This window comes from Mandrillus leucophaeus, unplaced genomic scaffold, assembly GCF_000951045.1.
Source record: "Mandrillus leucophaeus isolate KB7577 unplaced genomic scaffold, Mleu.le_1.0 Scaffold921, whole genome shotgun sequence".
In the NCBI taxonomy this organism is placed as follows: Eukaryota; Metazoa; Chordata; class Mammalia; order Primates; family Cercopithecidae; genus Mandrillus; species Mandrillus leucophaeus.
Window position 1 is genome coordinate 828236 of NW_012110042.1, and position 27666 is coordinate 855901.

Sequence of the window (27666 nt, forward strand, 5' to 3'; positions counted from 1 at the left end):
AAAAAAAAAAAAAGTCTGAAATAAGCTATTGGAGGAGAGGACAGCAAGAAGTATTTTAGCGTTAAGAAGTAAGGGATTTGGCCTAGCCAAGGAGATATGGGAGATGGGTACCACTGTGCAGAAAGGTAAAGGACTACAGATGATGTATTATGTCACTTTAACACAGCATGGGTTGCTTACAAGAGATTGGATAGTTTGCATATCCTCACAGATAATGGACAACAAAACCTGTGTTTCTTTCATTTTGGTCCAAGGCTGTATGTACTCAGCTGCACTAGGAAGTTTACTGAACTTAATAAGGCTACTTAAGAGTAAGAACATCTACCCTAAACCATTGTGTTAAGCACTGTTACTCATTAGCTGGGATTCTCACACAATTCTACAATGTATGTAGTATTATTCTCATTTTACCAATCAAGAAACTGAGGATCATGGAGATTAGAACTTGTCCTGAGGTCAAACAACCAGTAAGCACAGGAACAGGAATTGGAACTCTGACTCTAAATCCAATGCCTTTCATGGCAGTCATTTTACCAAACTATGCAGCTGTCTGCATAGGATTCCACTGTTTTTCACTCACCCATTTTCTTAGGAAGCAAGTATACATCCTGCTTGTATCGTCCCTCAGGTGCATTATAGAGTTCTATCAGTGCCAAAGCCTAAGGTGGGAAAAGAAGGCCAGAAAACATAAAAATAATTGTTAGACAGGTACATAAAAATAAAACCAGGTTTAATAGCATTTGGGTAAGTACTACAGTGATCTACCATAGTGACAGCACCTAAGACTTTGCCTATACTAAAGGGCAGCACACATCCTAAGAGGATTTGTTGTTTTTGTTTAGTTCCTGACAAAAGAACAACTCAAATAAAACTAAGCTGGAACATTATATTCTCAACTAAACAGCCAATTCAACAAATACTGACTAGTGACTCTTTTCTGTACTTGAGAATACCTAAGTCTCAACAATTTATTACATAAAAAAAGAATAGGATGATGAGAACATAGTACAGTACACCCTCACTGGAACTGATCTACGCCCAGTTCCACAAATTGCGGTGCAGTGTAAGCAGGCATTTTGCCACATACCTGTGTTGTGGCTGTGATGGACAGAACAAAGGTGGGAACTGTGGAGCAGCTCAAATTGAGTAGACGACCCTGGAAAGGTAAGAGAGAGCCCTGGGATGAGCTCTGTCTCAGATTCCAATGGCATACAAGTCAAGCCAAAGCGGAAGAAGACTTTACACCCCTCTAGACTCAGCTGGAAGAGGAAGAATTACAGTTCCAGATCAGGACTCTAGGCTTTTTCCTATTTTCTGCAAATCCATCTGAGTCTGAAAGGTTAAAGAATCAGCTGTGGTTAGGAAATAGTGTTACTTAGTAATGAGATTTTTTTTAAGTGGTTTTATTTTGGGGACCAGATAATTTGTGAAATATATCTCTCTCCAAAGATAAAATTCAGGGAAACACAGGCCCAATATTTGTTCCCCCCCGCCACCCCCACCATGGATCTAACTACTCTGCTTGTGCTGCTCTGCCAGAGTCCTTTTCTGTGTGTACCTCTGCCAGGAGGACAACTCGTTTGCCATCTGGCCAGATGACATGGTCCACCTGAGAACGTACTCGCTCCCACGTCAGCTCTGGAGTGCGGAGGCTGGTCTGAAAGGAAGAAAGCACAGTTGACTATCGTTATTAATGAAAGGTAGTAGAGAAATGCCTAGCAACAAATGAGAGGAGCCTTACCACATCGATTTCCGTATTGGAATGGCCCATATTGCATACGATACAACTGTTTTTCATGCGATCCAAGTGCTCCCGTGTCACTACATTCTTATTTCCTAAAAGTAAAGATGGGTGGCTAAGGAAAGAGATGCTGGGCAACAAAGGTACCGGCTGGCTTTCTGGTAGAACATAGGAGACAGGAGGCTTGCTGGCATTAAAGGACATGTACACATTCTGAGAGAAGACATGCATAACCACTCCTTAGGCTACCTGGTCTTCAAATCAAGCAGTATAAAAAGTCACCAGGGAAAAAAGTTTTTTACTCTGGAAAACATGTTAAGGTTCTGACAGCTTATTCTAGTTCTGAGATCTTTATACTGAACAGAGGTCTCACCTCCTTTGTATGAAAGTCACTAAGACTACTTTCAAGATTTAGCCTCTGAATAAACACCCCTCTATGCAAGTTATTTACCTGTGCAAGTTATTACGACATCAACTTGCCGGATGACTTCATTTAACTTTACCACCCTGAACCCATCCATGCTAGAAGAAAAGAAAGGAACATTATGAGTAAAGCAAGAAGGCAGTGGGAGGGAAGATGGTCATGAAATGAGACAAGATCCCCTTCTAAAGTTGGATCCAGTGCCACCTCACAGGAATGGTGAGTGATAAGCTGTGCTAAACTATATACACTGGCCTCTTCAGAGTCCCTAAGACTCCATCCAGGAAGGAAAACTGCCAAGAGGCTCTAAGAGAGCCCTAGGGTTAGAGTGAGAAGAACAGAGCAGTCCTAGCCTTCTCTTTCCCTAGGTGATTTCTGCAAAAATGATTAATATACTCAATTATGAACTCTCAGTAACATAAAGTACCTAGGGTGAATCTAATAGTATTATCAGTCTGTTCTTACCAAGCCTGCAGAGCACAGATGGGGTCGATTTCGGTAATGTAGACAATTGCTCCAAGAGCTTTGAGAGCAGCACAGCAGCCCTTGCCTACCTGCAGAAGAAAAGAACGGTCAAGTCATTAGGTTCATTACATCATGGATATTTCGGATAGGTAGGTTATTTGTGAGACAGGAATTAACCTTCATGAAACAGCCCGTCATCTGATGAGCAACTGCACAGATGCTCCAATCCCAAGCAGAACAGAAACAGATCCAGATTACGTTGTGAACCTCAGAGAGGTAATTTAGCAGACATGTCATAGGAAGGACTGGGCTTTGCACAGCAGTTTTCATTAGGGAAACAAGACTAAGCAAAAGCAACTTACTCTAAGCAACCTCTAATTTCTTATTCTCTTACTTGACAAGAATCTACTCAATGATAGCTTCGTAGCTCAGGAACTTCTGTGGGTCATTGCTGAAGACAACAAAATCTGTGACCTATTCCAGTTTGGAGATATTCAACTGTATGCCATTTCAGATTCCACCCTTAATTCTACTGCAAGTCACTTGTGGGGGCTAAAATGCTACACATTCATTTGAATAAAGTCTCATTAAAGGTTATTGTTATAATTGGGGAAAATGATACTGGTATCTATTCCACAAAACAAAATGGTAAAATCTGAAAACTCAATTCATTTTGTATGTTTCTGTTCATAAATCTGAATAAAAGACTTTTGCTATTGTTTGAGATACATTATCTAAAAAAATTTAAACCTTGTATCAGTGACTCTAGATTGACAGCATAAGCCTCCTTCACCAACTATTTCTAATAAGTACACAAAAAGAAAGAGACACTGAGACCCAGCTATTTACCTCACCATAGCCACACACCACCACTTGTTTCCCACCAAACATCACATCTGTGGTCCTCTTCAGGCTGTGGAAACAGACAAGGACTCAACTCAAATGTTAACAGCTCAAACTCAGTTCCTCTTCACAGTTAAAAGTGTGGGCCAATGCCCTTGAGAATATCAATTGGAAGCTGGCAGAGCTCAGTATGAAATGGTCCCTCTAATAAACTTTTAAAGCCAAAGGAAGACCAGGGGACAAGACCAGAGCCCCTAGAAATTTGAATATATATACATTCAACCTACCCATCCAAAATGGATTCTCGGCAGCAGTACAAGTTATCAAACTTCTGTTTGGTAACAGAATCATTGACGTTCATGGCCGGAACACAGAGCTTCCCAGCTTTGGAGAGCTGATATAGCCTAAAGGGAGAAGAGGTCACAAAAACAAACAAAAACCAAGTTAGCTGGCACAACATAATATGTGGCAAAATCTGCCTAATTCTCTTCAAGTTCCATGCTGCCCTTCCCAGTCTCATTTATTGCCCAAGGATATTAGAAAACATGATTATTTCCTTGTCATCCCTCCACACTTCTTTTCATTTTCTTCTCCCTTTACCCCTTTTCTGGAAGAAAAAAAAAGCCTTTCAATTGAAGAAATGTACTTCTCTTCCCTTTATAGGGCGTGTTATTTCCTTTGATCAGCAGTTTTCAATAGAAATCCATGCCTACTTCTGATAAACAAAGACTATCAATGATTCTGATATGGTTCCGTGTGTGTGTGTGTGTGTGTGTGTGTGAGAGAGAGAGAGTAAGCATGTGCAATGTGCCCCCAAGAAACACTCTTTCAGATATCTTTTCAGTATTCCGACAAGCCAAGAATATTTTGCCCAGTTTTACTTTTTGTAGTGTTAACATGTAGTTTTACAATAGGATTGTTTTTCATATTTCAAATATAAAATGATAATACAATATTGAATACAGTTTTTCAAGATACACTTATTCCCTACCCGCCCCTCAACACTAGTTGAGAATCACTCAGTGGAGTAAATGGGAGAGAAAAATGTATGAACTAGAACCTAAAATAACTTCCTTCTAGGATCAACTTGATTTTTCAAAAGTAAAAACTCAGAAGTTTTATCTAATGAAGATATTCCCATTTAGTTATAAGTCTGAAACACAGTCCTAAAGCCTAAGAGAGACCAGAAGAGTTTGCTGAGGCAAGGACACAAGGGGCAGCTACTCCAGAATCTGTTACCTGTGAACACCAGTCACGCTCTCTTCCACAATGCCTCGGATCTTCTTAAACACGTTTGGATACTTCTTATAAACCCAGTGGGTTAAGTCTCCCCCATCATCCAGGATCTATAGAACAGCCAGAAGACTTCTATGGGCATTCAGGCTGCTAGGGCTGGGGGGAACTTTGAACCCACTTTCTGTACTAGTAAGAGAGCCCTGTATGTTTTGGAAGAGCACTCCTCAGAGCTCCTTAGAGCAGGCTTAGATAGTGGAAATACAGTCAAATTTGTTGGTGTAAAATGGTTAAAAGGATTCCTAGGTTTGTTTTAGGCTACAGTGATGAGTATTAAGCTAATCACAGACTCATTTTTAGTCTAGAGTCTTGAAATATATAGGCCCTTTGAATATAAAAGGAGAACTGGGGCAGAAGGAAAGAAAGCAGAATCCTACTCCAAAGAAGCACCACTATTTCGTTCTGGTGTGTCTGAGCCATGTGTTCAGCTAGTCTTACCCTTCCCCCACCTTTCCATTCAGTACTCAGACCCATTCTGAATAGGTATCAAGCTAAACACTTTAGCAACAAAGTCAGTGCATAAGACCAAACATCCAAAACATATTTAGGGAACCATGCTTTGAGGGAAAAAAAGGAAATAAATCTATTGTCAAAGTGTAGGATGTATATGCATTATTACCATGTTGGCCTGCCACCCATCCATGTTCACACAGCGGTCAATACACCACCAGAAGTCATCTTCTGACTCGCCCTTCCAAGCGAACACTGCAACTCCTGTAGAGACAGAAATGAATCAGCTGCCCGCCTCCTTTGAGGAATGTCCTGTACCAAATCACTTTCTGAGATCCATGTGAAGAGAAAAAGGCAAAAGAAATAATTTCAGAAAGGAAAATATTTAGAGCCAAAAGTCAAAGAATCACTTTTGCTTCAGAAATTAATTATGTTAAGAAATTAAGGAATTTTTGTTTTAAAAGTATTTTGGAACCTTAAAGTGTTCCTTTCTTTGGGCTAATTTTATACTGAGAAGGAGATAAAGTGAAGTGGGAATTAATATAAAGCTGTTAACTGGAGCATTATTGATATTAGTAAACATCTTGAAACAATCTAAATATTCACCATTAGGAAAATAGTGAAGTAAAATCACATAGCCATATGAATGAGTATTACAAATGATGCTGTCAAACTTTTCAGTGACATGGAAAACTACGTCTGAAAATATTATATTTAGGTTATAAAACTGTATACATATTAGAATTTATTTCATCCATGTAAAGTAGAAAAAAGGAAAAGGAAAAAAATTCATCAAATACTCTATGTAGTGGGATTGTAGGTTTTTTGGGAACTTCCTAAATTTTTTGCAGTAAACACTTACCAGAAAAGAATAAACAAAAAACCCCAAAAGTATTATAAAGTTACTTTCTGAGGTTCTTAGAAAGATGAGAGGTCTGGCTGGGTGCAGTGTCTCACGCCTGTAATCCCAGCACTTTGGGAGGCCAAGGCAGGCAGATCAAACATCCAGGCTGGTCAGGAGTTCGAGACTAGCCTGGCCAACATGGTGAAACCCCATCTCTACTACAAATACAAAAATTAGCTGGGTGTGGTGGCGTGCATCTGCAATCCCAGCTACTCAGGAGGCTGAGGCACGATAATCACTTGAATCCAGGAGGCAGGGGTTGCAGTTAGCCAAGACTGCACCATTGCACTCCAGCCTGGGCAACAGAGTAAGGCTCCATCTTGAGAAAGAGAAAGAGAAAGAGAAAGAGAAAGAGAAGGGAAGAGAGAGATGAGAGGTCCTCAAAGAAACTTCATGGTGATTTTCTTCTGAACATTTGAATAATAAAAATTATTATTATTATTGTTATTAATTTTTGAGATGGAGTTTTACTCTGTCGCCCAGGCTGCAGTGCAGTGGCATGATCTCGGATCACTGCAGTCTCTGCCTCCCGGGTTCAAGTGATTCTCCTACCTCAGCCTCCGGAGTAGCTGAAATTACAGGCGCACACCACCACTCCCCGCTAACTTTTGTATTTTTAGTAGAGGTGGGGTTTTACCATGTTGGCCAGGCTGGTCTTGAACTCCTGGCCTCAAGTGATCTGCCCGCCTCGGCCTCCCAAAGTGCTGGGATTACAGGCATGGGCCACCAGGCCTGGCCTGAATAATAAAAAATTATTTTGTTTAATTAAACTCATGAATAGCTCATATATTTTCAATGCCATACTGAATACCAAAATTATTTAATGCACTATCAATATAAAAGGCACTTCCTACTTGTGCTCTCTCACAAAACTGATAGCATGTATATAGTTTAACATTCTTCCTCGTTCAACTAACACCAGAACTGTGCATGTCCCCATGCCATTAGATTATTTTCAAAGGTCATTTTTAATGACTACATAATATTCCATCATGGATATACATCTTAATTTTATTATCCACATTCTTCCTGTTGAGGTTTTCATCATCCCCAATTTTACAGCCTCTAGACATATATGACATTGTAATGACAATTTTGATACATAAAAGTTATATGTTTGGATAACTATTTTGGGGCAAATTTGGTAAAAAAAAAAAAAAAAAAAAAAAATACTGAAATTACCATGTTTAAGCCGTGGCGCAGCTACTTCATTCTGAGTTGAGTAGATGTTACAAGCAGACCAGCGGCACTGAGCCCCCAGAGCACAGAGTGTCTCAATCAACACCTGTGTAGAGGTATAGGAAGACAGGGTGAGGAAGAGAAGGGCCACCCAGGAATGGAGAGCAAGCCTCAGCAAGATAACAATACCTATCAACTCTGCACCAACAGGCGCTACACTGGGAAGTTAGAAAGGGGTGTACTCCAGCGAGGTGGTGCACTGGTGTTTAACTTTACATAAAATGTAGGTTTCTAAAAGTCTTAATAACATTTTATAACAATCATATGTTTGCAAATCTAGACATTCCTAGGTCAAGTTTGCTGAAAGTGGGTTTACACATACAAAAAAACCCCAGAAAACCCCACTATCGTGTAGCAGGGAGATCCTACTAATAGTTAGCATTTGGAGGTTGGTGAGTTAGGAAGGAAAAGTGAAACAAAAAAAAAATTGATTTCTTTCTTCCCCTTATCAGAAGCCCCTCTTTTCTTCCAACAAACTCACCGCTGTCTGGGCTGTGATGTGTGTACAGCCCACTATTTTAGCACCAGCCAAGGGCTTCTCCCCCTGAGCACGTTTCCTGAGTGAAATCAGAGCAGACATGTCTGTGAAAGAACAGAGGATTTGAGCTAGGTCTGCACTAGCAGTATCATCAGTTCCTGCCCCAGGGCTGGTCTGGATCTGTTGAGATACGGTGAGATGAGACAGAAAAACTTTAAGCCTATTTTCATGATGACTGGCAGCTTCAACAGCACAGTAATAGTGGACACCGGTCATGCAACCACTTGGAGTTTCTCTCTTCCTCTACTGCTTCAGCTTTATACACAGAGGACTGAACAGAGAATGAAGTAAATCCTTAAAACTGATCAAAATGAAGGGTAAATCTCATCATTCATTTGGGAAGAGAGGAAAGTAGTTAAGGCACTGGCTAACAGATCCCTATATATAAAATCATCAGACCAGAAAGACTGTACCCTCAGCTGAAATCACTAACTTCTGTTTTTCTATGCTGTCTTACCGTATCCTGTCAGTCTGTTTGGTTTCTCTATTCTCTTTCAGTAAAGAACATGCCTTCAATGTGTAAACAACACAAGAGTAAAGAGGACCTTACTGGGAGTGGTTGGGGTAGGGAAACCAAGATTCAACTGTTTGTCAGTCACTTTTACTCTGCTCCAGCAGAGGGTACTCAGGACCAAACAAGACGCTAGGTCACCACATCCTTAGCTTAAAACCCTTCCTCATCAGCTGTTTCTGGGCAATCTGGGTCTCTGGCATTGGCAGCTATAGTAAGATCCCATATAACCAACTACCAAGTAGTGATCTAGGACTTGCCAATTCTGCCATGTAGATCTTTGAATACGGTGGTGGGGTGGGGTGGGGAGGAAAACAGAAACTACTCTGTGTGTCATCACCACATGCTGAGAACAGAAGGAAGAGAGAACAAGAATCCTGATACTCAAGTTCCATAGAGAGAGAAGTGTTTATCCGGAAGTCCATAATACTTTCTTCCCAGTATACTTTCAAGTCAGCTTTCAAGTCTTAAGTTGTTTGTGGATTCTGATGGCCAACAAGAGGGTCGTTTCTCGTCCCCTAAACCACTCCCTTTCTTTACCTTGCTCTGCAATCTCAATCTCCCGGCGTCCAAATTCTGCCTGCTTGATGTTCTTCACACAGAAATTGCTGCTGCCCTTGGAGTTGGTTTGCTGCTTCTCTCGGGGAGAAACCTCGTCATCAGAGCTATCTGTGTAGGATGCAGCTAGAGACAGGAAAGAAAAAAACAAGGACAGAAAAACCTCAGTGGCCCCAACTCTACAGAGTGCAGTCCCCAAGGGACTTTCATTTAAGTCAAGGGAACACTCTTAATTGGAGTTACCTTTTATAACCCTCTCACTTCTGCTCCTCTAGGTTCTAATTGGTGGTATGAATGAAAATGTTGTGGATGCTTCCGTGTTGCAGCTCTTTCACCCACCCTAACAATATTATGCCATTAGTGCCTGTGATAAGGGACTACTGATTCTGGGATTACTATAGCTGTACCAGCTATAGTAATCCCAGATAATAGAGGTACCTGGTCCCATCTGGATTGGAACCAGACCTGGCAAAAACAGAAGAACAATTTAGGGCAGATAAGGAACGGTATTTCTGTAGATTACTGGTTCTCAAATTCAAGCATCTGTCAGGATCACATGGAAGGTTTGTTAAAACATATATTGCTAGACCCCATGGCCAGTTTCCCATTTGGCAGGTATGGGGTGGCACCTAAGAATAGTATTTCTAACAAGTTACCAGGTGTTGCTGATGCTGCTAGTCAGAGGACCATGCTTTGAGAACCATGGATACAGACAAAAGTGATTAGATAGTCTTACAAGGGATTTTACACTAAGTTGTGCTCAAGGAATAGAGAAAGAAATAAATGGCACAAAAGGCAAGCAGCTCTGGTTCTATTGATAGCCCTGGGAAAGTCTATCAAAATGACCAACTTAAAAAGCGGTTTCACATAAAAGCCAAAAATACCACTTACCCGACAGATATGCATGAGGATATACAACAATCATTCCTTACCTCTCAAATCACTTTTTTCCTCTCTGAATTATTTTCCTCATCACAGTTTCTAGTATATCTGGACTCTCTCATGGACTGACTTCTATGTACAGGTCCTCCTCCGGTCCAGCTAACACAAATACTACTAAAGCTTATCTTCCCCACGATGACAATTTAACCATATCACTAAGCTTTTTAAAAGGCTCTAATACATTTCTGTAACATGGCCATCAAGATCTTTGAAGACTTTTTAAAAGCCTTCTTCAGTCGTTTTATCGTTCTTCCTCTCTTCCTCTCATAACTCAATTTTTCACAATTAATTTTTCTTCTTTCTTGGCTACAATTAGCCTGCTTGTCACACACCACTTTTTATCTGTCACTCCAAGATCACATATAATGGCTTTTCATTTATGTTAATCCTTAATGTTAGTAATACAATGTAAAAGGTATTCTGGCAAAGGACAATGAATGGTTTTTGGTACAAATATCTGCTGATATTAATAGCAATCTGTAACCTCTTAATCTTTTAACAATGAGTCTTCACTTAAACAACAACAAAGTTGTACTGGATGCCCCATTAGATGTCCCTAATGTTTTCTCCTATATTCAGCTGCCAAGATTCTATATTCTTTTCCATGCTAATTTTCTAATACATACTCTGTAGTTGGGAAGGACACAATACGAAACAGAAAAAGACTTTATTTATAGAGAGTTAAGACAGGAGGAGAGAACTACAAAGAAACAGAGCTGGAGTCACATTATAGTAGTCTGAATCTTTCCTACTCCAGAGGCTAACAGGGAGGATATTTCAACAGAAGGAATAACCCAATAAATAAAAGAAGCCTAGATATTAATTTTCTTGTTACAATCTAAGCAGTCTTGGGGACAAGAAAGAAAGAGATAGGTGGCAGGATATATTTCATACAAAGAAATCGTGCTTCAAAATGCACTTCTTTTTTAAGGCCAATTCTGTCAGCCAAAATAGCATTGATTTCTTCGCTTTGAAATGCGGGTGGATCAATGTGGGAATGGGAACCAGCCCAGTCCTACCAACTGGCCACTGGCCACAGACCACACACATAGACAGCCAGGGGGAAGAAAGTCTCGAGTCAACAGAAGCTTCCCCAGCTACTAGCCTGACTGCAGAACATTCCCAGTGCCCAGTCACTAACTAACAGTTTTCAGCACAAAGGTGGGCAGTCATAACATGAGGTATTTTCAGATTGCTAAGTGAACAACACTGGTAGCAAACAGGGAAGAGAGATTAGAGAGGACATAGAGTTCATTCACACCTACCTGAACTGTAGCTGTCAGTGGAGGACTGTGAAATCGAGCGAGACAAAGATCTTCGGCCAGTTTTGGTGGGGAATTTGGTGAACTCCTGCATGTCATCAGCAAACTGGATTTGCTATATAAAAGGAAAACAAACAGTTGAAACTTGTACGGAAAATCAGTGAAATGTTTTCTTTTTGTAAGGTTATACATTGCCTTTCCTAAAAGCCAGTGTTGTCACATGGCTCCTACTAAGCCAGCAACTTTCCCACCAGAAATGGGGGAAGGCCGAGGCTCCCAAAACGTCAATTACTGTCTCCTCCCAATTGTTTCTGCAGGATTTGGGAGGAGGGGCTAAGGTTAAGACCCAACTACTTTTAGTATTTGTCCAATTTTACAAATCTTTCTCACATTCCATCAAGTTTTTTTTCCCTCTTATAACCCTGACAGATTAAACTCTTTACCCTTCTTCCCAAATCTTTCAGAAAACAGAATCTCATAGTGCTACTGGGGTTTTTTGGTTTTTGTTTTCAGAATATTCTCTTGTAGCACATTCCTAAAGTTGGCGATGGTCTTGCTTTCTGAAAGAATTATAAAGAGATGCCTAGAAATGGTGATGGGCATTAGGGTGCCAATACTCAGAGCCCAACCATATGTCTATACTTCACAAAGCCAATGTAGTATCTCCAGAACCTTCTATCCTAGTAAAAATTTAAAATACCAGAATATAATTATAAAGATAAATTGAAAAACCCACACACACTATAGCAAAATCTAACTCATTAGGACTAATTTGAAGGAAGGAGAAAATAATGACTTGGTAAACTTTGCATTAAAAACTTCCTTAAATGGGCCAGGCGCGGTGGCTCACGCCTGTAATCCCAGCACTTTGGGAGGTCAAGGCGGGTAGATCACGAGGTCAGGAGATGGAGACCAGCCTGGCCAAGATGGTGAAACCCCTTCTCTACTAAAAATACAAAAATTAGCTGGGATTGGTGGCAGGCACCTGTAATCCCAGCTACTTGGGAGGCTGAGGCAGGGAACTGCTTGAACCCGGGAGGCGGTGGTTGCAGTAGGCTGAGATCGTGCCACTGCACTCCAGCCTGGGTGACAGAGCAAGACTCCATCTCAAACAACAACGACAACAACAACAAAAACAAACAAACAAACTTCCTTAAATGAAGTCAGAACTAGATAATTCTTTGAAGAATACTTGGAAAACTGGATCTAATCAATAGCAAATAGCTTGCAATTGATATTATTTATAGATTTATAAAGTGTGTAACACTTTTATTACATGGTTTAAACCTTCCTCCTGAACTCCTGTTTCAACTCTGATAAACCCTTTCTTCAAAATAAAATAAACTTCACCATCCTGAAATAAGCAGGATGGTTTGAGAATGTGAACTGAGATTCTGTCCACAATCCAACTAAATCTGAAAAGGTTCCCATAGAGAATCCATTAAGCTAAGTCTTTGGCAAATACTCTGAAAGTGTAAATGACTACAGATTAAAATCTTCTCTGTATAATACTGGCAACATGGGTATAGCCACTTTAAATTAAAGCCAGGAATAGTAAACTACTCGTTAGTTACAGCTACAAAAGCTTCACCTCCTCTTTCACAAGTACCCTTCAGCTAGAGGAGCACCAGATTGCAGTGTAGGAATCAGGTTTAAGTGGGCAGCCTAGGCATAAGCAGCTAATATAAACAAATTGGAAACGGAATTAGCAGGACTCTGCAGGTAATAACGCAGTAATTAAGGGAACACAGGTTTGTGTTTGCAACTTTCTATCTAGCATGGTTCACAGCAAGAATGAAAGCAGAGACCAGCCATGTAGTAACAGCCATGGATACTATCAGTAGTAGGCCTAAGATAAAACCCTGAGGGTACTTCTATTTAAAACTTATCCTAGTTCAGTATCCAGCTGGGCAAATTTTTTTCTTTAGCCTACTCTGTGAAATAAGGAGGTGACAGAGGACAGATCCTGTTTAATTAAATCTAAGGACAGATCCTAAAGGCATGAAAGGGAATGAGCTACCTATGCTGGCACTTAGCCCAGGGTCTTAAACATATGGGAAGGCATTCAATGAATATCTGTAGAAGGAGTGATCCTTTCAAAATCCTTTCTTATGTTTCCACACAATTAGGATTCAAAAAACGAAAGGAAGAAAAAAATACTTTCTTGTGTAAAATAAATCAATCAAGTTTCAAAGATAAATAAAAAAGTAAATAAAGTAAATATGTGGTTTGACTCAAGTCAAACCACATATACTGCACCGGAGCTAAACAAATATCTTTATACATCCAAAGCTGCTTTTTTAGTTTAGGTGCTAAAATTTTAACGATAAATAGCTTAAACATCAAAAGCACAACTATCTTTCAAAAAAAAAAAAAAAAAAAATACTCATTGAGGTGGCCACAGGTCAGCATTTGCCCTTCTAGATAGGATTCCTCACTGCATGTTCACATGATTTCTGCTGTCAGCAAAGCTAGTTTCACTGAAGAAATTAATCCAGGACCAAGGTAATGACTTCCAATTCAATATGCTGTTATTTTGGTGATGGCAAAAAATACAGTCACGAGACCATCAAACCCTCTTAACACTCTCCAGAGGCAGCCCTTCCTCCACCAGCCTCCCTGCTGCCGGCATAATGCAGACTATTCTATTCGGAAGCTGCTCTCCCCTCTGCTGATTCCTTCCTCTGTTTGCCTTTTTTCAAAGGGTTCTGGGCATGTTCCCAGATGCCAGGTACATGAAGGGTGACGGTGGGGGAGGGAACTGCAATAACGCTTGCAGTTTTTTAGATAGAGAGGTGGCTGTGGCAAGAGAGAAATGTTTTTCTTCAGCAACTTAAAAACTGAATAATCATAATTTCCCTTTATATTAATACAGCTCACCAGTAGCCTACAGCTAAGCAAAATCTTTCCCATCTAAAAATACTGGACTGTATTGCAAGCAGCTTAGCAGCTTACTAACCAGTGCAGTGCCCCTACCTCCCCATCTCTCAAATAATGAATATGGTCATATTTGAAGTGGGTAGAATGTTAACTCAAGCCATGGCAAGGATGAATGGGTTGCGTATTCTTGCAGCTGTCTGACATTCTCACCACTTATAAGGCGTCCCAGCAAGGTCTTCTCTTCCACCCCAAATTACATGCTGAAGAGAATCTGTGTTACAATTGATGCTGTGGAATACATTTGCTCTGCCAGTTTCCTCCAGACCTGTTAGCTCCACTGGTTATCTTCACAGCTAGTAGCTCTGTTTTCTCTTGGTGAACTACCTCCTGGAGCATTGTTCACCCTCACACTGTAAATATAAACACTGCTGCCAAAAGCAACTTTTGGATATCACAAGTTTTCTCTCCAGATCTCAACAACAGCCTTCTGATTGGGTTGGACTCACTGCATTTAAGGCAAATATGATAATCTGCGTAAGACGAAAAGACTACAAAGTTGTTCTGTTTCTATTAATTCCTATCATCATAATTTCTTCCAAACATTAAATCTTAATTGCTGTGCTTTCATCTTTCTTCAAATCTACCATCTACAAGGAATACTACACCTAAAAAAAAAGTAGGATTGGGAAGAGAAGGAATGGAAAGGAAATACAGTGGTTGAAACGCAGAAAGTATCTTTAAGTAAAAAGTCTTATGTTAAAGAACGATGTTATGCTTGAGTACTCACCACCTCATAAACAGCCTTACCCACAACTGAACAAGCACACCAGTGTTCCATTCTTACACTAAGAGCATATTTATGAAAGGCTAGAAGGTCAGATTGACCCATTCTTCAAATAGCACACCCAAATACAGAAGTCTACTTGCTGCGTCTTAAAAACCCAATTAAATATCAGGCCAGTTTAACATGCTATTTAAAGCACCTCTTCAAATAGCTTAGCAGGTACAATGGTTGACTTTCTTCCATTTGATACTGAGAATGGTAAAGAAAAGCTCTACCAAACGAATAATTTGGGGTATACCCACTACCTAGTGGGAAGTCTGCTGACAAAGTGAGCTGAAAGAATTGTGCAGACCTTACCAAGAAAAGGGTAGCAGACACAATCCAAAAAAGTTACACACCTCAAGAGAAGAAAAATTGTATGCTATTCATTTAGTTGATCCTAACTGATATATATTTTTTACCATTAGAAGCTGAGTTTACTTTCACAAACACACATCCTATATTCTTAGAAGTTAAAGAGCCCAGCTACACTCCTTCCCAGGGCCCACCCAGTTTTGCCTGCTATCTCCTGAATGAGAAAGAATTAACAGCTACCAGAATTCCACTACAACATTAAAATGTTCTTTAACATTTTAGCCTAGAAATGGTGATCAGGATAATACCTGTGGTGCATTATATTCTTTAATCATCACATTTGCTAGGCACCAACTAAGTATCCAGTGCTACTCCAGGAAAGTTCTATGTAAGGAAACATGGTCCCTTAAAATCTGTAGACATGTTTTGACCCACAGTATAGTAACATAAGTGGCTTTGGCATGGAATTTCACTGCTCCATGAGGAAACATGCCAGATATTATAGTCTTCATAGCCTTATCTGGATATTGTTTAACCTAGGTTTAACTTAGACATCTTGTCAAATTTGTTATTTTAAATGCCAATCTAATAGCTTTTAATTTCCTCAGAAAGGTTTCTTCCTAAGGGTAAAGAACTAGATTCAAAGATAAACAGCAATTACTAGGAAAACAAATCATTAAGAAAGTGTAACGTAGAAGTAAGCAAAGCAGTCTTTCTTACTGCAGAGAATTATTTGAAGGGCTAGTATCCCTCTTTTGGTACACTACTGATTCTCTGGGACATTCCTAAATTTATATATTCTGTCCCATTGTCTCTCCTAGCATATTGTGTGTAGAGATTTTTCTGTTTAGAAATTATGGTCAGCATATTTCTTAGCAACTGAGCAAAAAAAAAAAGTAACAATAAAAAACTAGAAATTTTAACAAGTTCATCATTACTAAGCATAGTGTGTTAGAACACTTTTCAAGATTCCTACATCTTTTCTAATCCCTCTTTCACACATATTTTCTGGTTAAATTATTCTTTCTTCTACAGATTCTACCCTCACCCACTCCTTTTTCAGAGGAAAGGAAGAGGATATGGCAGACAGCCAAAACAGGTGTAACACCTTTACTTCCTTACTCTTTCTCTCTTTTTAAAGAGACAGGGTCTCACTATGTTTGCCAGGCTGGCTGCAAACTGCTGGGCTCAAACAATCTTCTCACCTCCTGAGCAGCTGGGACTATGGGCCCATACCACCCTGCCCAGTTTTTCTTGATATTTACCAGTCTGATTCCCATTTCAGATGAACCCAAAGAAACAGTTATCAATAAAAACCCACTCCTTGGTACAAGAAATACACACGTCTGAATACCTTTCACCTCAAGTAAAAAAAAGTTTCCCCAAGAAAGGAATTCCCTTCCCAACACAATGCCCCCAGACACACCCACCGAAAAACAACTTATCTCAAGGGCATCGGTCTCAGGCCAGAGTTGAATCCACAGCCACCTCCAGTCACTTCTTCCATTCCCTCGTGCAGAAACCAGTCTTCTGAGACTCAGCAGGTTTTGGCTGCTCCCTGCTCTCCTTCCCTGTCTCAAGTTTCTTAAGTTCTCAGTCTCCCCAGATGGGGCCTGAGTTTCTGGGGGGAGAGGGAGGGCAGGCTGACTAATCTCAGCACATATCTTCCCCCCCAACTCCCGCCTCTGTCTCAACAGTAACAGGATATAATACACACACAGCTAGAATCGAATTCCACAGTCAGAAGCAATACTCCTTTCAAAGTAGGACTCAACTAGATCTTCTGTCAATGCTGGCGGCAAGAAGAGGTGAGGCAATACCAGGCTCCAAACTGCTGAGTCACTTAAAAGGTAAGGAATATACAGCTTGAAAAACTCTGCCAAAGAGTCGTTTGACCCTTGTGAGCTACTCCCCTCTCTTCCTATAAGACAAAACACTTCACTATTATCTCCCAAAGTGCTCCAGTCAATATGCAGGATCGAAGCCTGCGACTGTCAACTAGAAGTAAAAATAAGAGGTTAAAAAAAAAGGCAATAAGTAGGACTGAAAAGGGCTTCCCAATCTTTTGACCACAATTTGCAAAAGAATGTAACACACATTTAGACTGTTTCAATACCTATTTAGCTATCTACTACCTACCCAGTTGCCTGACCTGTCCATATCTCTCTTTTCCTCAGTCCCACCACCAATAGTATATAAACACATGCCAGTCATCTCTGTTTCTCCCGACATTGAATTATAATCAATTCTAGGTTTTAAAAAAACTCAGTACAGGTGACTGAAGAAATCCTGGTTCCTGGAACATATCCACTACTTTAGTGATAACACTAAAGTCTCCTCTCCCACCTGCTACCCTCCATCCTCACTTGCTAGCACCACTGTTGTACTTTGTTTACTTTTCCAACTTTATTATAATCATTTTCAGCATACAAAAAATGTAAAAGCATAGTATAATAAACACCTGTACTCTCCACCTAGAATGAATCTTTCCATTTTCCATAATAGGTTTTTTTCTCTGTATATATACACACATACACATGCATACTTTCACATGGTCCTGTAAAAATAAAGGTTGCAAACATGAACATTACCAATAAATTGTTCCGAATGTATCTTCTAAGAATAAGAATATTCTCCTACAGAACCATGGTGACATATCACACTTAATATTAACAATTATTCTATATCATCATATATCCAGACTGTCCAGATTATATTCAAATTTCCCTAACTTTCTCAAGAATATTTTTTATATCCCAACAGTCTCCTCAACCCTGCCAACCCAGCATGGATTCAAGGTTCATTAAATGCAGTTGGTTGTTAGGTTCTGTTAGCCTCTGCTAATCTAGAACAGTCTCTCCAATGTCCCCCAGCCCCTTGTGATACTGGCTTTTCTTTGAGGAACCCAGATTAATTGTCTCATAAAATCACTCATGTTTTGAATTTTTCAGAGGGTTTCCTTCCTATAAACTGGAAGTTCAGTTCTGAGGTTTTATTAGAAAAAGGTTAAAATTTCCTGGATTATGTAGTATATTTCACCTAGCATCATTATTAGGAGGCACATGTCAGGTTGTTCCACTATTAGCAATGCTAAGATTGAGTCCTGGTTAAAGTGAGACCATCAGATCTCTCCTTTGAAAGGTACATTTTCTCTTTTGCAAGTAAAAGTTAATTTGTAGGGCGATACTTTTTTTCAACATGTTAATATCCTATTCCCTAATGACTTTACCATCTGTTAATAATCCTTGCCTGAACCAATTATATTGGGAAGGTTATAGAATCACAACTTGTATTTTTCTATCAATCCTTTCACATTAGCTGGCATTCTTTTGCAAAGAAAACTCTTCTCCATTTGTCATTCAGATTTTTATGTATTTAACAGATTACACTTAATTACACATTAATTGCACTGAATACTCATATTGTCTCAAATTGGGCCAGTGGGAGCCTCCTTCAAGCTGGCTCTTCTGTCCTTTTGACATGATTCCATTACAGTCCTTCCACTCGTTTTGACAAAAGAAGATATACCAGGCTCACCTTATTCTTCCTCTTCTCCAAACCCGGATTCAACCATTTCTCTCAGGAGCCTTTCTTTTAGGAGGGGGTAGTATTTAGAAGCTAGTATCTGGAGTAAGAGGTGTGATCATTGCTATTAGAGATGCCTCTACGCCTACGTTCTTTTGGTAGAGAGAGAAATCAATCCTTTTACTTATGAGTTCATATTGATATTTCTACTTCAGATTCAATATTACTTTTTAAAAAAAGTTTTACTATTTGTATGTCATCTCTAATAAATGTTTACTTATTTGATTTATTCTATAATGCATATAAAATAGTTTCAAAATGACAAGACTAATGATATTATGCACCAAAATTTACTGAGTGAAGTGTCAAGGTTTCATCGAAGTTCTTTTCGTCCTCAGAATATATTTCATAAAGATGTTTGTCAAAGTACTATTTTCTCGGTGACTGAGTAATCAATTTGATATATTAGCTTTGGATTTTATATTTTACTTGGGTTCATTCCTTTTTGTTTGTAAGCAACTTAAAGGTTTCCTTTTTTCTCTTTGATTTTGACATATAAAACATTTACATGTCTCAAAACTTTAAAAGGTATACTCAGAAGTTTCACTGCTATTCCTAGCCCTGATACTCTGCGTGTCCCTCCCCATTTTCACTGGTTTCTGGTTTATCTTTTTTATGTTTCTTTTTAGGAGTGTGGGAAGCAAATACATATTATTTTCCCTCCCTTACACAAAAGGTAGCATGATAATATAGTCTGCACCTTGTTTTTTTCACTTGGGAATCATTTTGTATTGGTTCATAGGGTATAAGAACCAACTAGTATAGGCTCAGGGAAAGAAAAAGCTGTCAAGGCGGGGTGCGGTGGCTCATGCCTGTAATCCCAGTACTTTGGGAGGTCGATGGGGGTAGATCACCTAACGTCAGGAGTTTGAGACCAGCCTGACCAATATGGTGAAACCCCGTCTCTACTAAAATTACAAAAATCAGCCAGGCATGGTGGCATGTGCCTGTAGTCTCAGTTACTCAGGAGGCTGGGGCAGGAGAATTGCTTGAACCTGGGAGGGGAAGGTTGCAGTGAGCCAAGATCACACCACTGCATTCCAGCCGAGGCGACACAGTGAGACTGTCTTAAAAAAAAAAAAAAAAATTAAATTTTGTGTAGGAAAATATCGGCAAATTTTGTCAATATGTATCACTGCTAGAATATCACTGATCTAAATAGTTTACAAACCATTTTTGTTGAACTTTTGGCATACAAATAACAAGCATCGCTGGTACCACCACCTGACAGCACTAGATGAAGATTTTTACTTAAAGTTGACTGGACAGGAAGTTTGAAATCCACACTTACTAGTAGGGTGGACACCAAGATCCTGAATGCCTAGATTTATATGACTTTAAGTGCTTTGCCTCAACACCTGTGGCTTACAATTTATAGAGGATTTGCATTTTTAAAACATTCCAGAATCCTTTGAATGTTGCATCTATGCTTCACAAATGAGAAAACAACAGGGGTTGGGGTTAAGTGATTTGCTTAAGGCAATTTGCTACCAACACTGAGATTTAAAAAGCAAAAAGCAAAAAAACAACAAAACAAAACAAAAAAACCCACCCACAAGCCCAGTTCTATTTTCCTTCTTTTGGAATAGGCTGGGGAAACGGCAGCTTTCCCCTTTATTTCCAAGGGGTCAGGTTACCTTGGAATGGTCTACTTTTGCACTATAAGCTTTCTGAGCTTATAATACCACATAAACATTTGTAAGCATTGGTAAAGGAAAATAATTCAGTTCCAAAAATCTTTACTAATTTTCAGAAAAGTAAAATGATGCAAAGAAATGTAATGTTTTTAAGTTGCCAACGAATTGCCATTGAGAAGTACTGCTCCATAGACCTAGAAAGGGTGGGGAGAGTCCAGTAAAAGCAGAGCCCAAACACTGTGGTAACAAAATGTTTCATTCTAGAATATACTTCCATTGTCTTTTGGGAATGGAGTAAGGAGGAGAACGTATGGGCAATCTAATCTTGACTACTTTTCTAGGACAAAAGAAATTAATTCAGAATTCCCTATTTGTATCATTTCCACCAGTGTTTAAGCAAAAATTTTAGTTTAGTATAGTTAAATTGACCACTGATTTTTTTCTTTTTCCTCTTTTGGTCACTGGGGAAATTCACTGGTTATTTCATGAGAAGTTACCATATTCTAAAACATGCAACAGAGAATATACTTTAAATGTGCTTTTTGAAGGGGTTTATCCTGTGCTGAATGGTGCTGGAGGACTACTTCTTTCACACATCTACACTTAGCACAATCAGAGAATTTCTTTTAAACTAAAAACATTCCATTAGGTTCCTTTCTCATCTGTCGTGTGCCACTCAAAAAGCACCCTTTCCAAGTCACCTCACCTCAGATCTTTTGCTAAAAGATCTAGCAAAGTTGAATTCTACCAAACAGAAAAAGAGTTATATTTGGCCAGGTGCAGTGGCTCACACTTATAAACCAAGCACTTTGGGAGGCTGAGGAGGGAGGACCCCTTGAGCCCAGGAATTTGAGACCAGCCCTGGCAACATTGTGAGCCCTTGGCTCTACAACAAATAAAAATTAGCGGGGAATGGTGGTGCACACTTGTAGTCCCAGCTACTCGGGAGGCTGAGGTGGAAGAATCACTTGAGTCTGGGAGGTCGAGGCTGCAGTGAGCTGTGACTGTGCCAGTGTACAGAGCAAGACCCTGTCTCAAAAAAAAAAAAAAAGTTATATTAAATTTGAAGACCTCGGGTTAAAAAAAAAAAAATTACCATTGATGTATTTCCACTTTCTGGTACCACCTTTGTGACTACTATGACTAACAAAAGTTCTTGTAAGGCTATTATTTTTATTGAAGTATTCTGGATTTAAGTAACATGATATGTGATTACTGAATCTTGGTTTCAAAGTTATGGTAGGTATTTATTTAAAGTAATCAATTAAATAATCTCACTTTTATGTGCAATCTAAAAAAGCCAAACTCATAGAAGCAAAAAGCAGAAGGTTCTTACCAGGAGTCAGGAAGGTGGAAGAAATGAGGAAATGTTGGTTAAAGGGTACAGTTTGGAGTTATAAGATAAATAAGTTCTGGAGAGTTAATGAACAGCACAGTGACTACAGTTAACAATAACATATTGTATACTAGAAATTTGCTAAGAGTAGATCCTAAGTATTCTCATCACATACAACACACACATACACACAAAGTAACTATGAGGTGATGGATATATTAGCTAGCTTGACTGTGGTAATAATTTCACAGTGTATACATCAAAATATCACACTGTACACCTTGAATACTTTTTTTTTTCAAGAGACAGAGTCTTGCTGTCACCCCAACTAGAGTAAAGTGGCAGGATCATAGCTCACTGCAACCAACTTCTGGGCTCAAGCAATCCTCCGGCCTCAGCCTCCTGAGTGGCTAGGATAACAGTCATGTGCCACCATGCCCAGTTGATTTTTTTTTTCCTTTTTTGTAAAAGATGGGGATTTCATTATGTTGCCCCGGCTGGTCTTGAACTCTTGGCCTTGAGCAATCTTCCCACCTCAACCTCCCAAAGACGTGAGCCACTGCTCCTGGCCCAAATACATACAGTTTTCACTTGTCAATTATACTTTAATAAGGTTGAAAAAAATATCCAATACTCAATGAATAGAGAAAATTTTTCACTTAAGAATTTTTATGGCCAGGCTCGGTGGCCCACACCTGTAATCCTAGCACTTTGGGAGGCCAAGGTGGGTGGATCACCTGAGGTCAGAAGTTTGAGACCAGCCTGGCCAACATGGCGAAACCTCGTCTGTACTAAAAATACAAAAATCAGCCAGGAGTGGTGGTGGGCACCTTTAATCCCAGCTACTCTGGAGGCTGAGGCAAGAGGATCGCTTGAACCCAGGGGGACGGAGGTGGTAGTGAGCTGAGATCACGCCACTGCATTCTAGCCTGGGCAAAAGAGTGAAACTCGGTCTCAAAAAAACAATTTTTATTTATTTTTATTTTTTAGAGACAGGGTCTCCCTGTGTTACCCAGGCTGGCCTCAAACTCCTGAGCTCAGAGGATCCTCCTGCTTTGGCCTCCCCAAGTGCTAGCATTACAGGCATGAGCCACCACACCTGGCCCAAGAATAAGAATTTTTAATTATAATTTTTAAGAATAATTTTTCTGAAAACCAAGTAGCAAGTTTTAACTATATAACTTCACAAGCTGAATACAACTGCAAAACAGACCCAGTCCCAGGAAGTGAGGTGTGAAATTCTTTTGGTTACTTTAAAGGGGTTCTTTAAAAAAAAAAAAAAAAAAAAGATAATTGGTATGTTATTATATTATCTAGCTTAGGCAGCCTCAGCTTTAATGCACCACTGAGCAAACAATGAGATGTCTTTATGTGAGTATCTGGCTGGAAGGTTTCATAGCAGAACCGTTTTTCCGTATGCTGGAGAGCAGTTATAACTGGAACCATCTAGAGCCTCCTCACTCCTCTGGGGAGGACTGTGGGCTCTGTTCTCTAATGAGATGAGTTTATACAAGTTTAGCCTGAACACAGCCCTTATTCAGCTACCTTTCAGTGTGCATATGGAAAGTCTCCCTTAGGTATCCCTGTAAAGATCAACCTAAAGTAAAGAGGTCTTGGCCTATGGTTATATTAAAGATCAGATTTCAGGGAGGTAAAGGTGGAACTGGCACAGGACTCTGTGCTCCAACCTCTAAATCTGGCTATCTTCCTACATAATTCTCTCTCCCAGTGTCCCATTTCATTCATGTTTCTGCAGTACGTGTTACACACTGCACCAACCCTCAGGCATGGTTTGGCCATTCTTTCAAGTTTAACACCAACTTTTCCAGCAACAAAGATAGATTAACATTAGTATAAATCAGGCAAACTCTTATCTGCCCTCCCCCTTTTTATCCCGGGTCCTATTTGGTAACAAAGCAACAGTGACAGACCCCTCCAAGACCAAAAAGGAGTATTTTTCTGTATGTAAGTCTCAGATCGGCTCACTATGGCTTAAGGAGAAAGCTACTCTCCTGGCTACTGGCTCACCAGCTTAGTCGACTGCCTGAGTTCTGCCCTCCTTTTCTTCCTGTCATCTTTCTCTAATCTTTACTCTTTGGCTATTTCATCAGCCCCTCAACCAACTCCTGTCACCTTCTGTGTTTTTGAAGCCAGAATTTCACTAAAATGTCCTCTTCTCGTGATCTTTATAACTTTACTATCACTGTCAGTCTAGGAATTCATAATATAAATTAGCACATTAGGGAAATTCTTATTCTGACCTGACTTTTAATCTATTGAACGCCAGAAGCCCAGCCAACCAGAAACTAGGGGTAACAGTGAGAACAGAGTCAGAATCATTCTTAGCATTTCACATAAAACACAGACTCTTTAGCTTAGAGAAGGCTTAGCCATTCCCTGTTTTTCTAGTGATATCCTTGAGTTGTTTACACACTGCTCTGGCTGTACAGATCAAGAAACTACAACCCAGTCTGGCTAGGAGATAATGGTTCCAAACACCCAATTCAGGGCCTGGTTTTATCCCAATCACCACATCCTCAATTCTAGACAAGTCTTCTAGGTTCTTAGCACTGGGTCCATGGATGGGCTTCAGGCTGCCAATTTCCTCTTATATGGTCCTGTGCTGTGCAATAAAGGTTGGTCAATGATGGACCACATATACAGTGGTGGTTCCACAGAATATGATAGAGCTGAAAAATTCCTATTGCCTGGTGACACTGTAGTGCAGCGCATTACTCACATGTTTGTGGTAATGCTGGTGTAACAAACCTACTGTGCTGTCAGTCATTTAAAGTCTCTATGATGTTTGCACAACAACAAAATCACCTAAGGACACAGCTTACAGAATGTATCCCCCTTGTTAAGTGACACATGACTATGTGCATTTTGCTGGAATATGTACACATCTCTCAGAGGGTTCCAAACCCCAAATGGTTAAGAACCACTACACTGGACTTAAACGATCCAAATAATAACCTCACAAGAATGTCAGCTCTACAGAGTATGAATCTCTGTTTTGTTCACTGATGTGCCCTAAGTGCCTAGCACAGGTCCTGGGACACTGCATCCTGAGCAGACAGGGCTACATGATTTCTGGTCATGGTTTACTCCGAATACTTGCAGAAAAAGAGCAACAGTAGACTATTTTCAGGACCTTTCACATGAGGGAGGACCAATATTTCTCCTTGTGATCAGAATCATCCAGGAGAGGTGGTAGCTGCATTACCATCTTTTTTTTCTTTTTTGAGACATAGTCTTGCTCTGTTGCCCAGGCTGGAGCGTAGTCACGCCATCTCGGCTCACTGCAACCTCCTCCACCCTATGGATTCAAGTGATTCTCCTGCCTCAGCCTCCTGAGTAGCTGGGCCTACAGACACCCGCCACCACACCCGGCTAATTTTTGTATTTTTAGTAGAGATGGGGTTTTGCCATGTTGGCCAGGCTGGTCTCGAACCCTGATCTGAAGTGATCTGCCTGCCTTGGCCTCCCAAAGTGTTGGGATTGCAGGCATAAGCCACCGTGCCTGGCCCATTAGCATCTGAATATTAGATTTCCTAACAGTGTTGGCCAGTCTTGCTAGATAATCTAAAAGAATAGTTCTAAATCTGGGAGCTTTCAAGTTTATCTGGTGAAGCTGTTTCAAAATGTCAATCGATTCTCCATCTGCTCTCTTACTCTCAGCTCCTCCCCCATTCTGATTACACAGCTCTAGTTTAGAACCAGGTAATGAGTTATTGCGAAAAGCTCCCCATGTGACTGATACCTTCTTCTCCTTCTACAGAATGAGAAGTGCTGATCTAAGAAATAATCTAAGCAGGATCAGAAAAGGAAACACAAGCACACTGAGTTTACCAGGCTCTTGACAAAGCAACTTCCAACACAGGGAACAAATGCATTACATATGCCTTGTTCAGAAATAAAACAAATAAGGCGAAGGAAGTAGAGAATCTACCTTTAATACCAACTCCATCTGTTAGGAACAGACAATCCATCAGAGGGATCCACAGGGGTTGGGAGAATACGACAAAGAGACTGTCTGAGGAAGACAGAGACTGTATTTTTATTACGGTTTGGTCCAAATTCAGTAAAAATTGGCAAAGTGCTCTCATTCCAAACATGCCCAGCGCTCAGCTAATCCCCTCACTGTGGAATAAGAATGTACAGAATTATGAACCCCCTACTCCCCAAATAGGAGGGGCCCCACCTTCTGAACACAAGGGCCAAAACTAATCTCATCAACCATCCCCTCCTAATTATAAACTACGTAGAGAAATAAGGTGCTTAACAAAGGTGTTCTCCTTCTAAACTTTATGATTTGTAAACTCACTTTATCCCACTTCCACTGAAAACCCAGCCTTTCCCAACCTCAATTCATTCTTGATTGGTGAACAAGAACAGAAACTACCCCCAGAATAGTGTTTCTCTCTGTAAAATCTTGGGGAAGGGGTGCAATAAGGTCAGCCCCTCCAAGATGCATTTTCCTTGGACTTACAATACATCTTATTACACTGAGAACACCATGTTCCCAACCAGCTTGGTCTCTTTTCTGTTACAAACCTGAAGTAAACAGATTCTACAGCAGCTACAAGTCTGTTACCAAGGCCACTGTATTATCAATATAATTAACATTCACAATTCATCTAGTCCAGCATGACAAGCCAGCTGGGCTACTTCTCATAAATGAACACTGGGAATCTTCATGTCTTGCTTGCTAAGAAATCTGGTGCTCAGAAGCTGGGCACCGAACCCTCAAGTATTGAATTAGAAGTGGGATACCACCTGGCCACCCACAGGAAACTGAATTAGTTACCAAAGCACCTATTTCAACTTCCAAAATAGCAAAATTCGCCGGGCGCAGTGGCTCACGTCTATAATCCCAACACTTTGGGAGGCTGAGGGCGGTGGATCACCTGAGGTCAGGAGTTCAAGACCACCCTGACCGACATGGTGAAATCCCATCTCTACAAAACACACACACGCACACGCACACACACACACACACACACACACACACACAATTAGTCAGGTGTGGTGGCACATGCCTGTAATCCCAGCTACCTGGGAGGCTGAGGCAGGAGAATCTCTTGAACACGGGAGGCAGAGATTGCAGTGAGCCGAGATCGTGCCATCACACTCCAGCCTGGGCGACAAGAGCGAAAATCCATCTCAAACAAACAAACAACACAAAATAGCAAAATTCTGAAGGTCTCCCTTTCCCCTGAATCTTGCCTAAGTTACACACTTGAAGTGAAACAGAACAGACAAAATTTAGTGCCAACTACAGCCTGAGCTTCTGGCTAGGACAAGCATTGGCCTGGTTCCCAGAAGACTGTAATTCTAAAGAAGGTGTGTTTCAAAGAGAGAAGGGCATGTATAGCTTTTGAGCATCAAACGCAGCCTTTGGCTCAGAAGGGGAAGCCAGGGTTGCAGAGTAAGAACCAGAAGTTTGCTCATCACTGCCGGGCAGAGCTATTGTTTATTACTTTCAGAGTTCCAATGTACTTTTCAAAATCAAACTATTCAACCCATCACAAATCCCCAAACCTCAAACACCCTATGTGAAAGCCTCCCTGTTCTTTAAATCAAGAGCATGTATAAACCAGGATACCAGTTTCAACTTTGGGCAGAGTGTCCCTAATGCTAAGGGCTTAAAAGTTGTTTCAATGGTGAGAAATTCAAGTCACCTTCCCCGTTATTGTCTAAGGATATCCCTATGCCCACTGCCACTGGGCTAAGAAGCTGGACGCATATATTCAGATGTCTTCTCCCTGACCTCCTATTTCTGGCATTATAAAGGGATATATTAAGTTGGAAATTCTCATCAGTTTCTCACCTGCAGTTCTCGGTACTTCCTTACACCTATGTGAGAGGGCTCTAAGAGTTAGAAAAATCACCCCAGCCAACTGAAAGGGAAAGTGACTCA

The 27666-nt window shown here is 40.3% G+C and overlaps 1 protein-coding gene across 1 annotated transcript in view; it reads right to left on the reverse strand.

Annotated features, from left to right (window-relative positions):
• Positions 1–27666, reverse strand: part of AHCYL1 (adenosylhomocysteinase-like 1) — a 37892-nt gene that overhangs the window by 6861 nt on the left and 3365 nt on the right. Inside the window, exons 2-15 of the mRNA XM_011969968.1 lie at positions 11171–11282; positions 8946–9089; positions 7838–7938; positions 7300–7402; positions 5383–5477; positions 4710–4816; positions 3758–3874; positions 3477–3540; positions 2628–2716; positions 2193–2263; positions 1742–1836; positions 1559–1657; positions 1088–1156; positions 581–659 (exon numbers count right to left, since the gene is read on the reverse strand). Coding sequence (XP_011825358.1) covers positions 581–659; positions 1088–1156; positions 1559–1657; positions 1742–1836; positions 2193–2263; positions 2628–2716; positions 3477–3540; positions 3758–3874; positions 4710–4816; positions 5383–5477; positions 7300–7402; positions 7838–7938; positions 8946–9089; positions 11171–11261 — 1324 coding nt within the window. The 5' untranslated portion in view covers positions 11262–11282. The remainder of the gene's footprint in view (positions 1–580; positions 660–1087; positions 1157–1558; positions 1658–1741; positions 1837–2192; positions 2264–2627; positions 2717–3476; positions 3541–3757; positions 3875–4709; positions 4817–5382; positions 5478–7299; positions 7403–7837; positions 7939–8945; positions 9090–11170; positions 11283–27666) is intronic.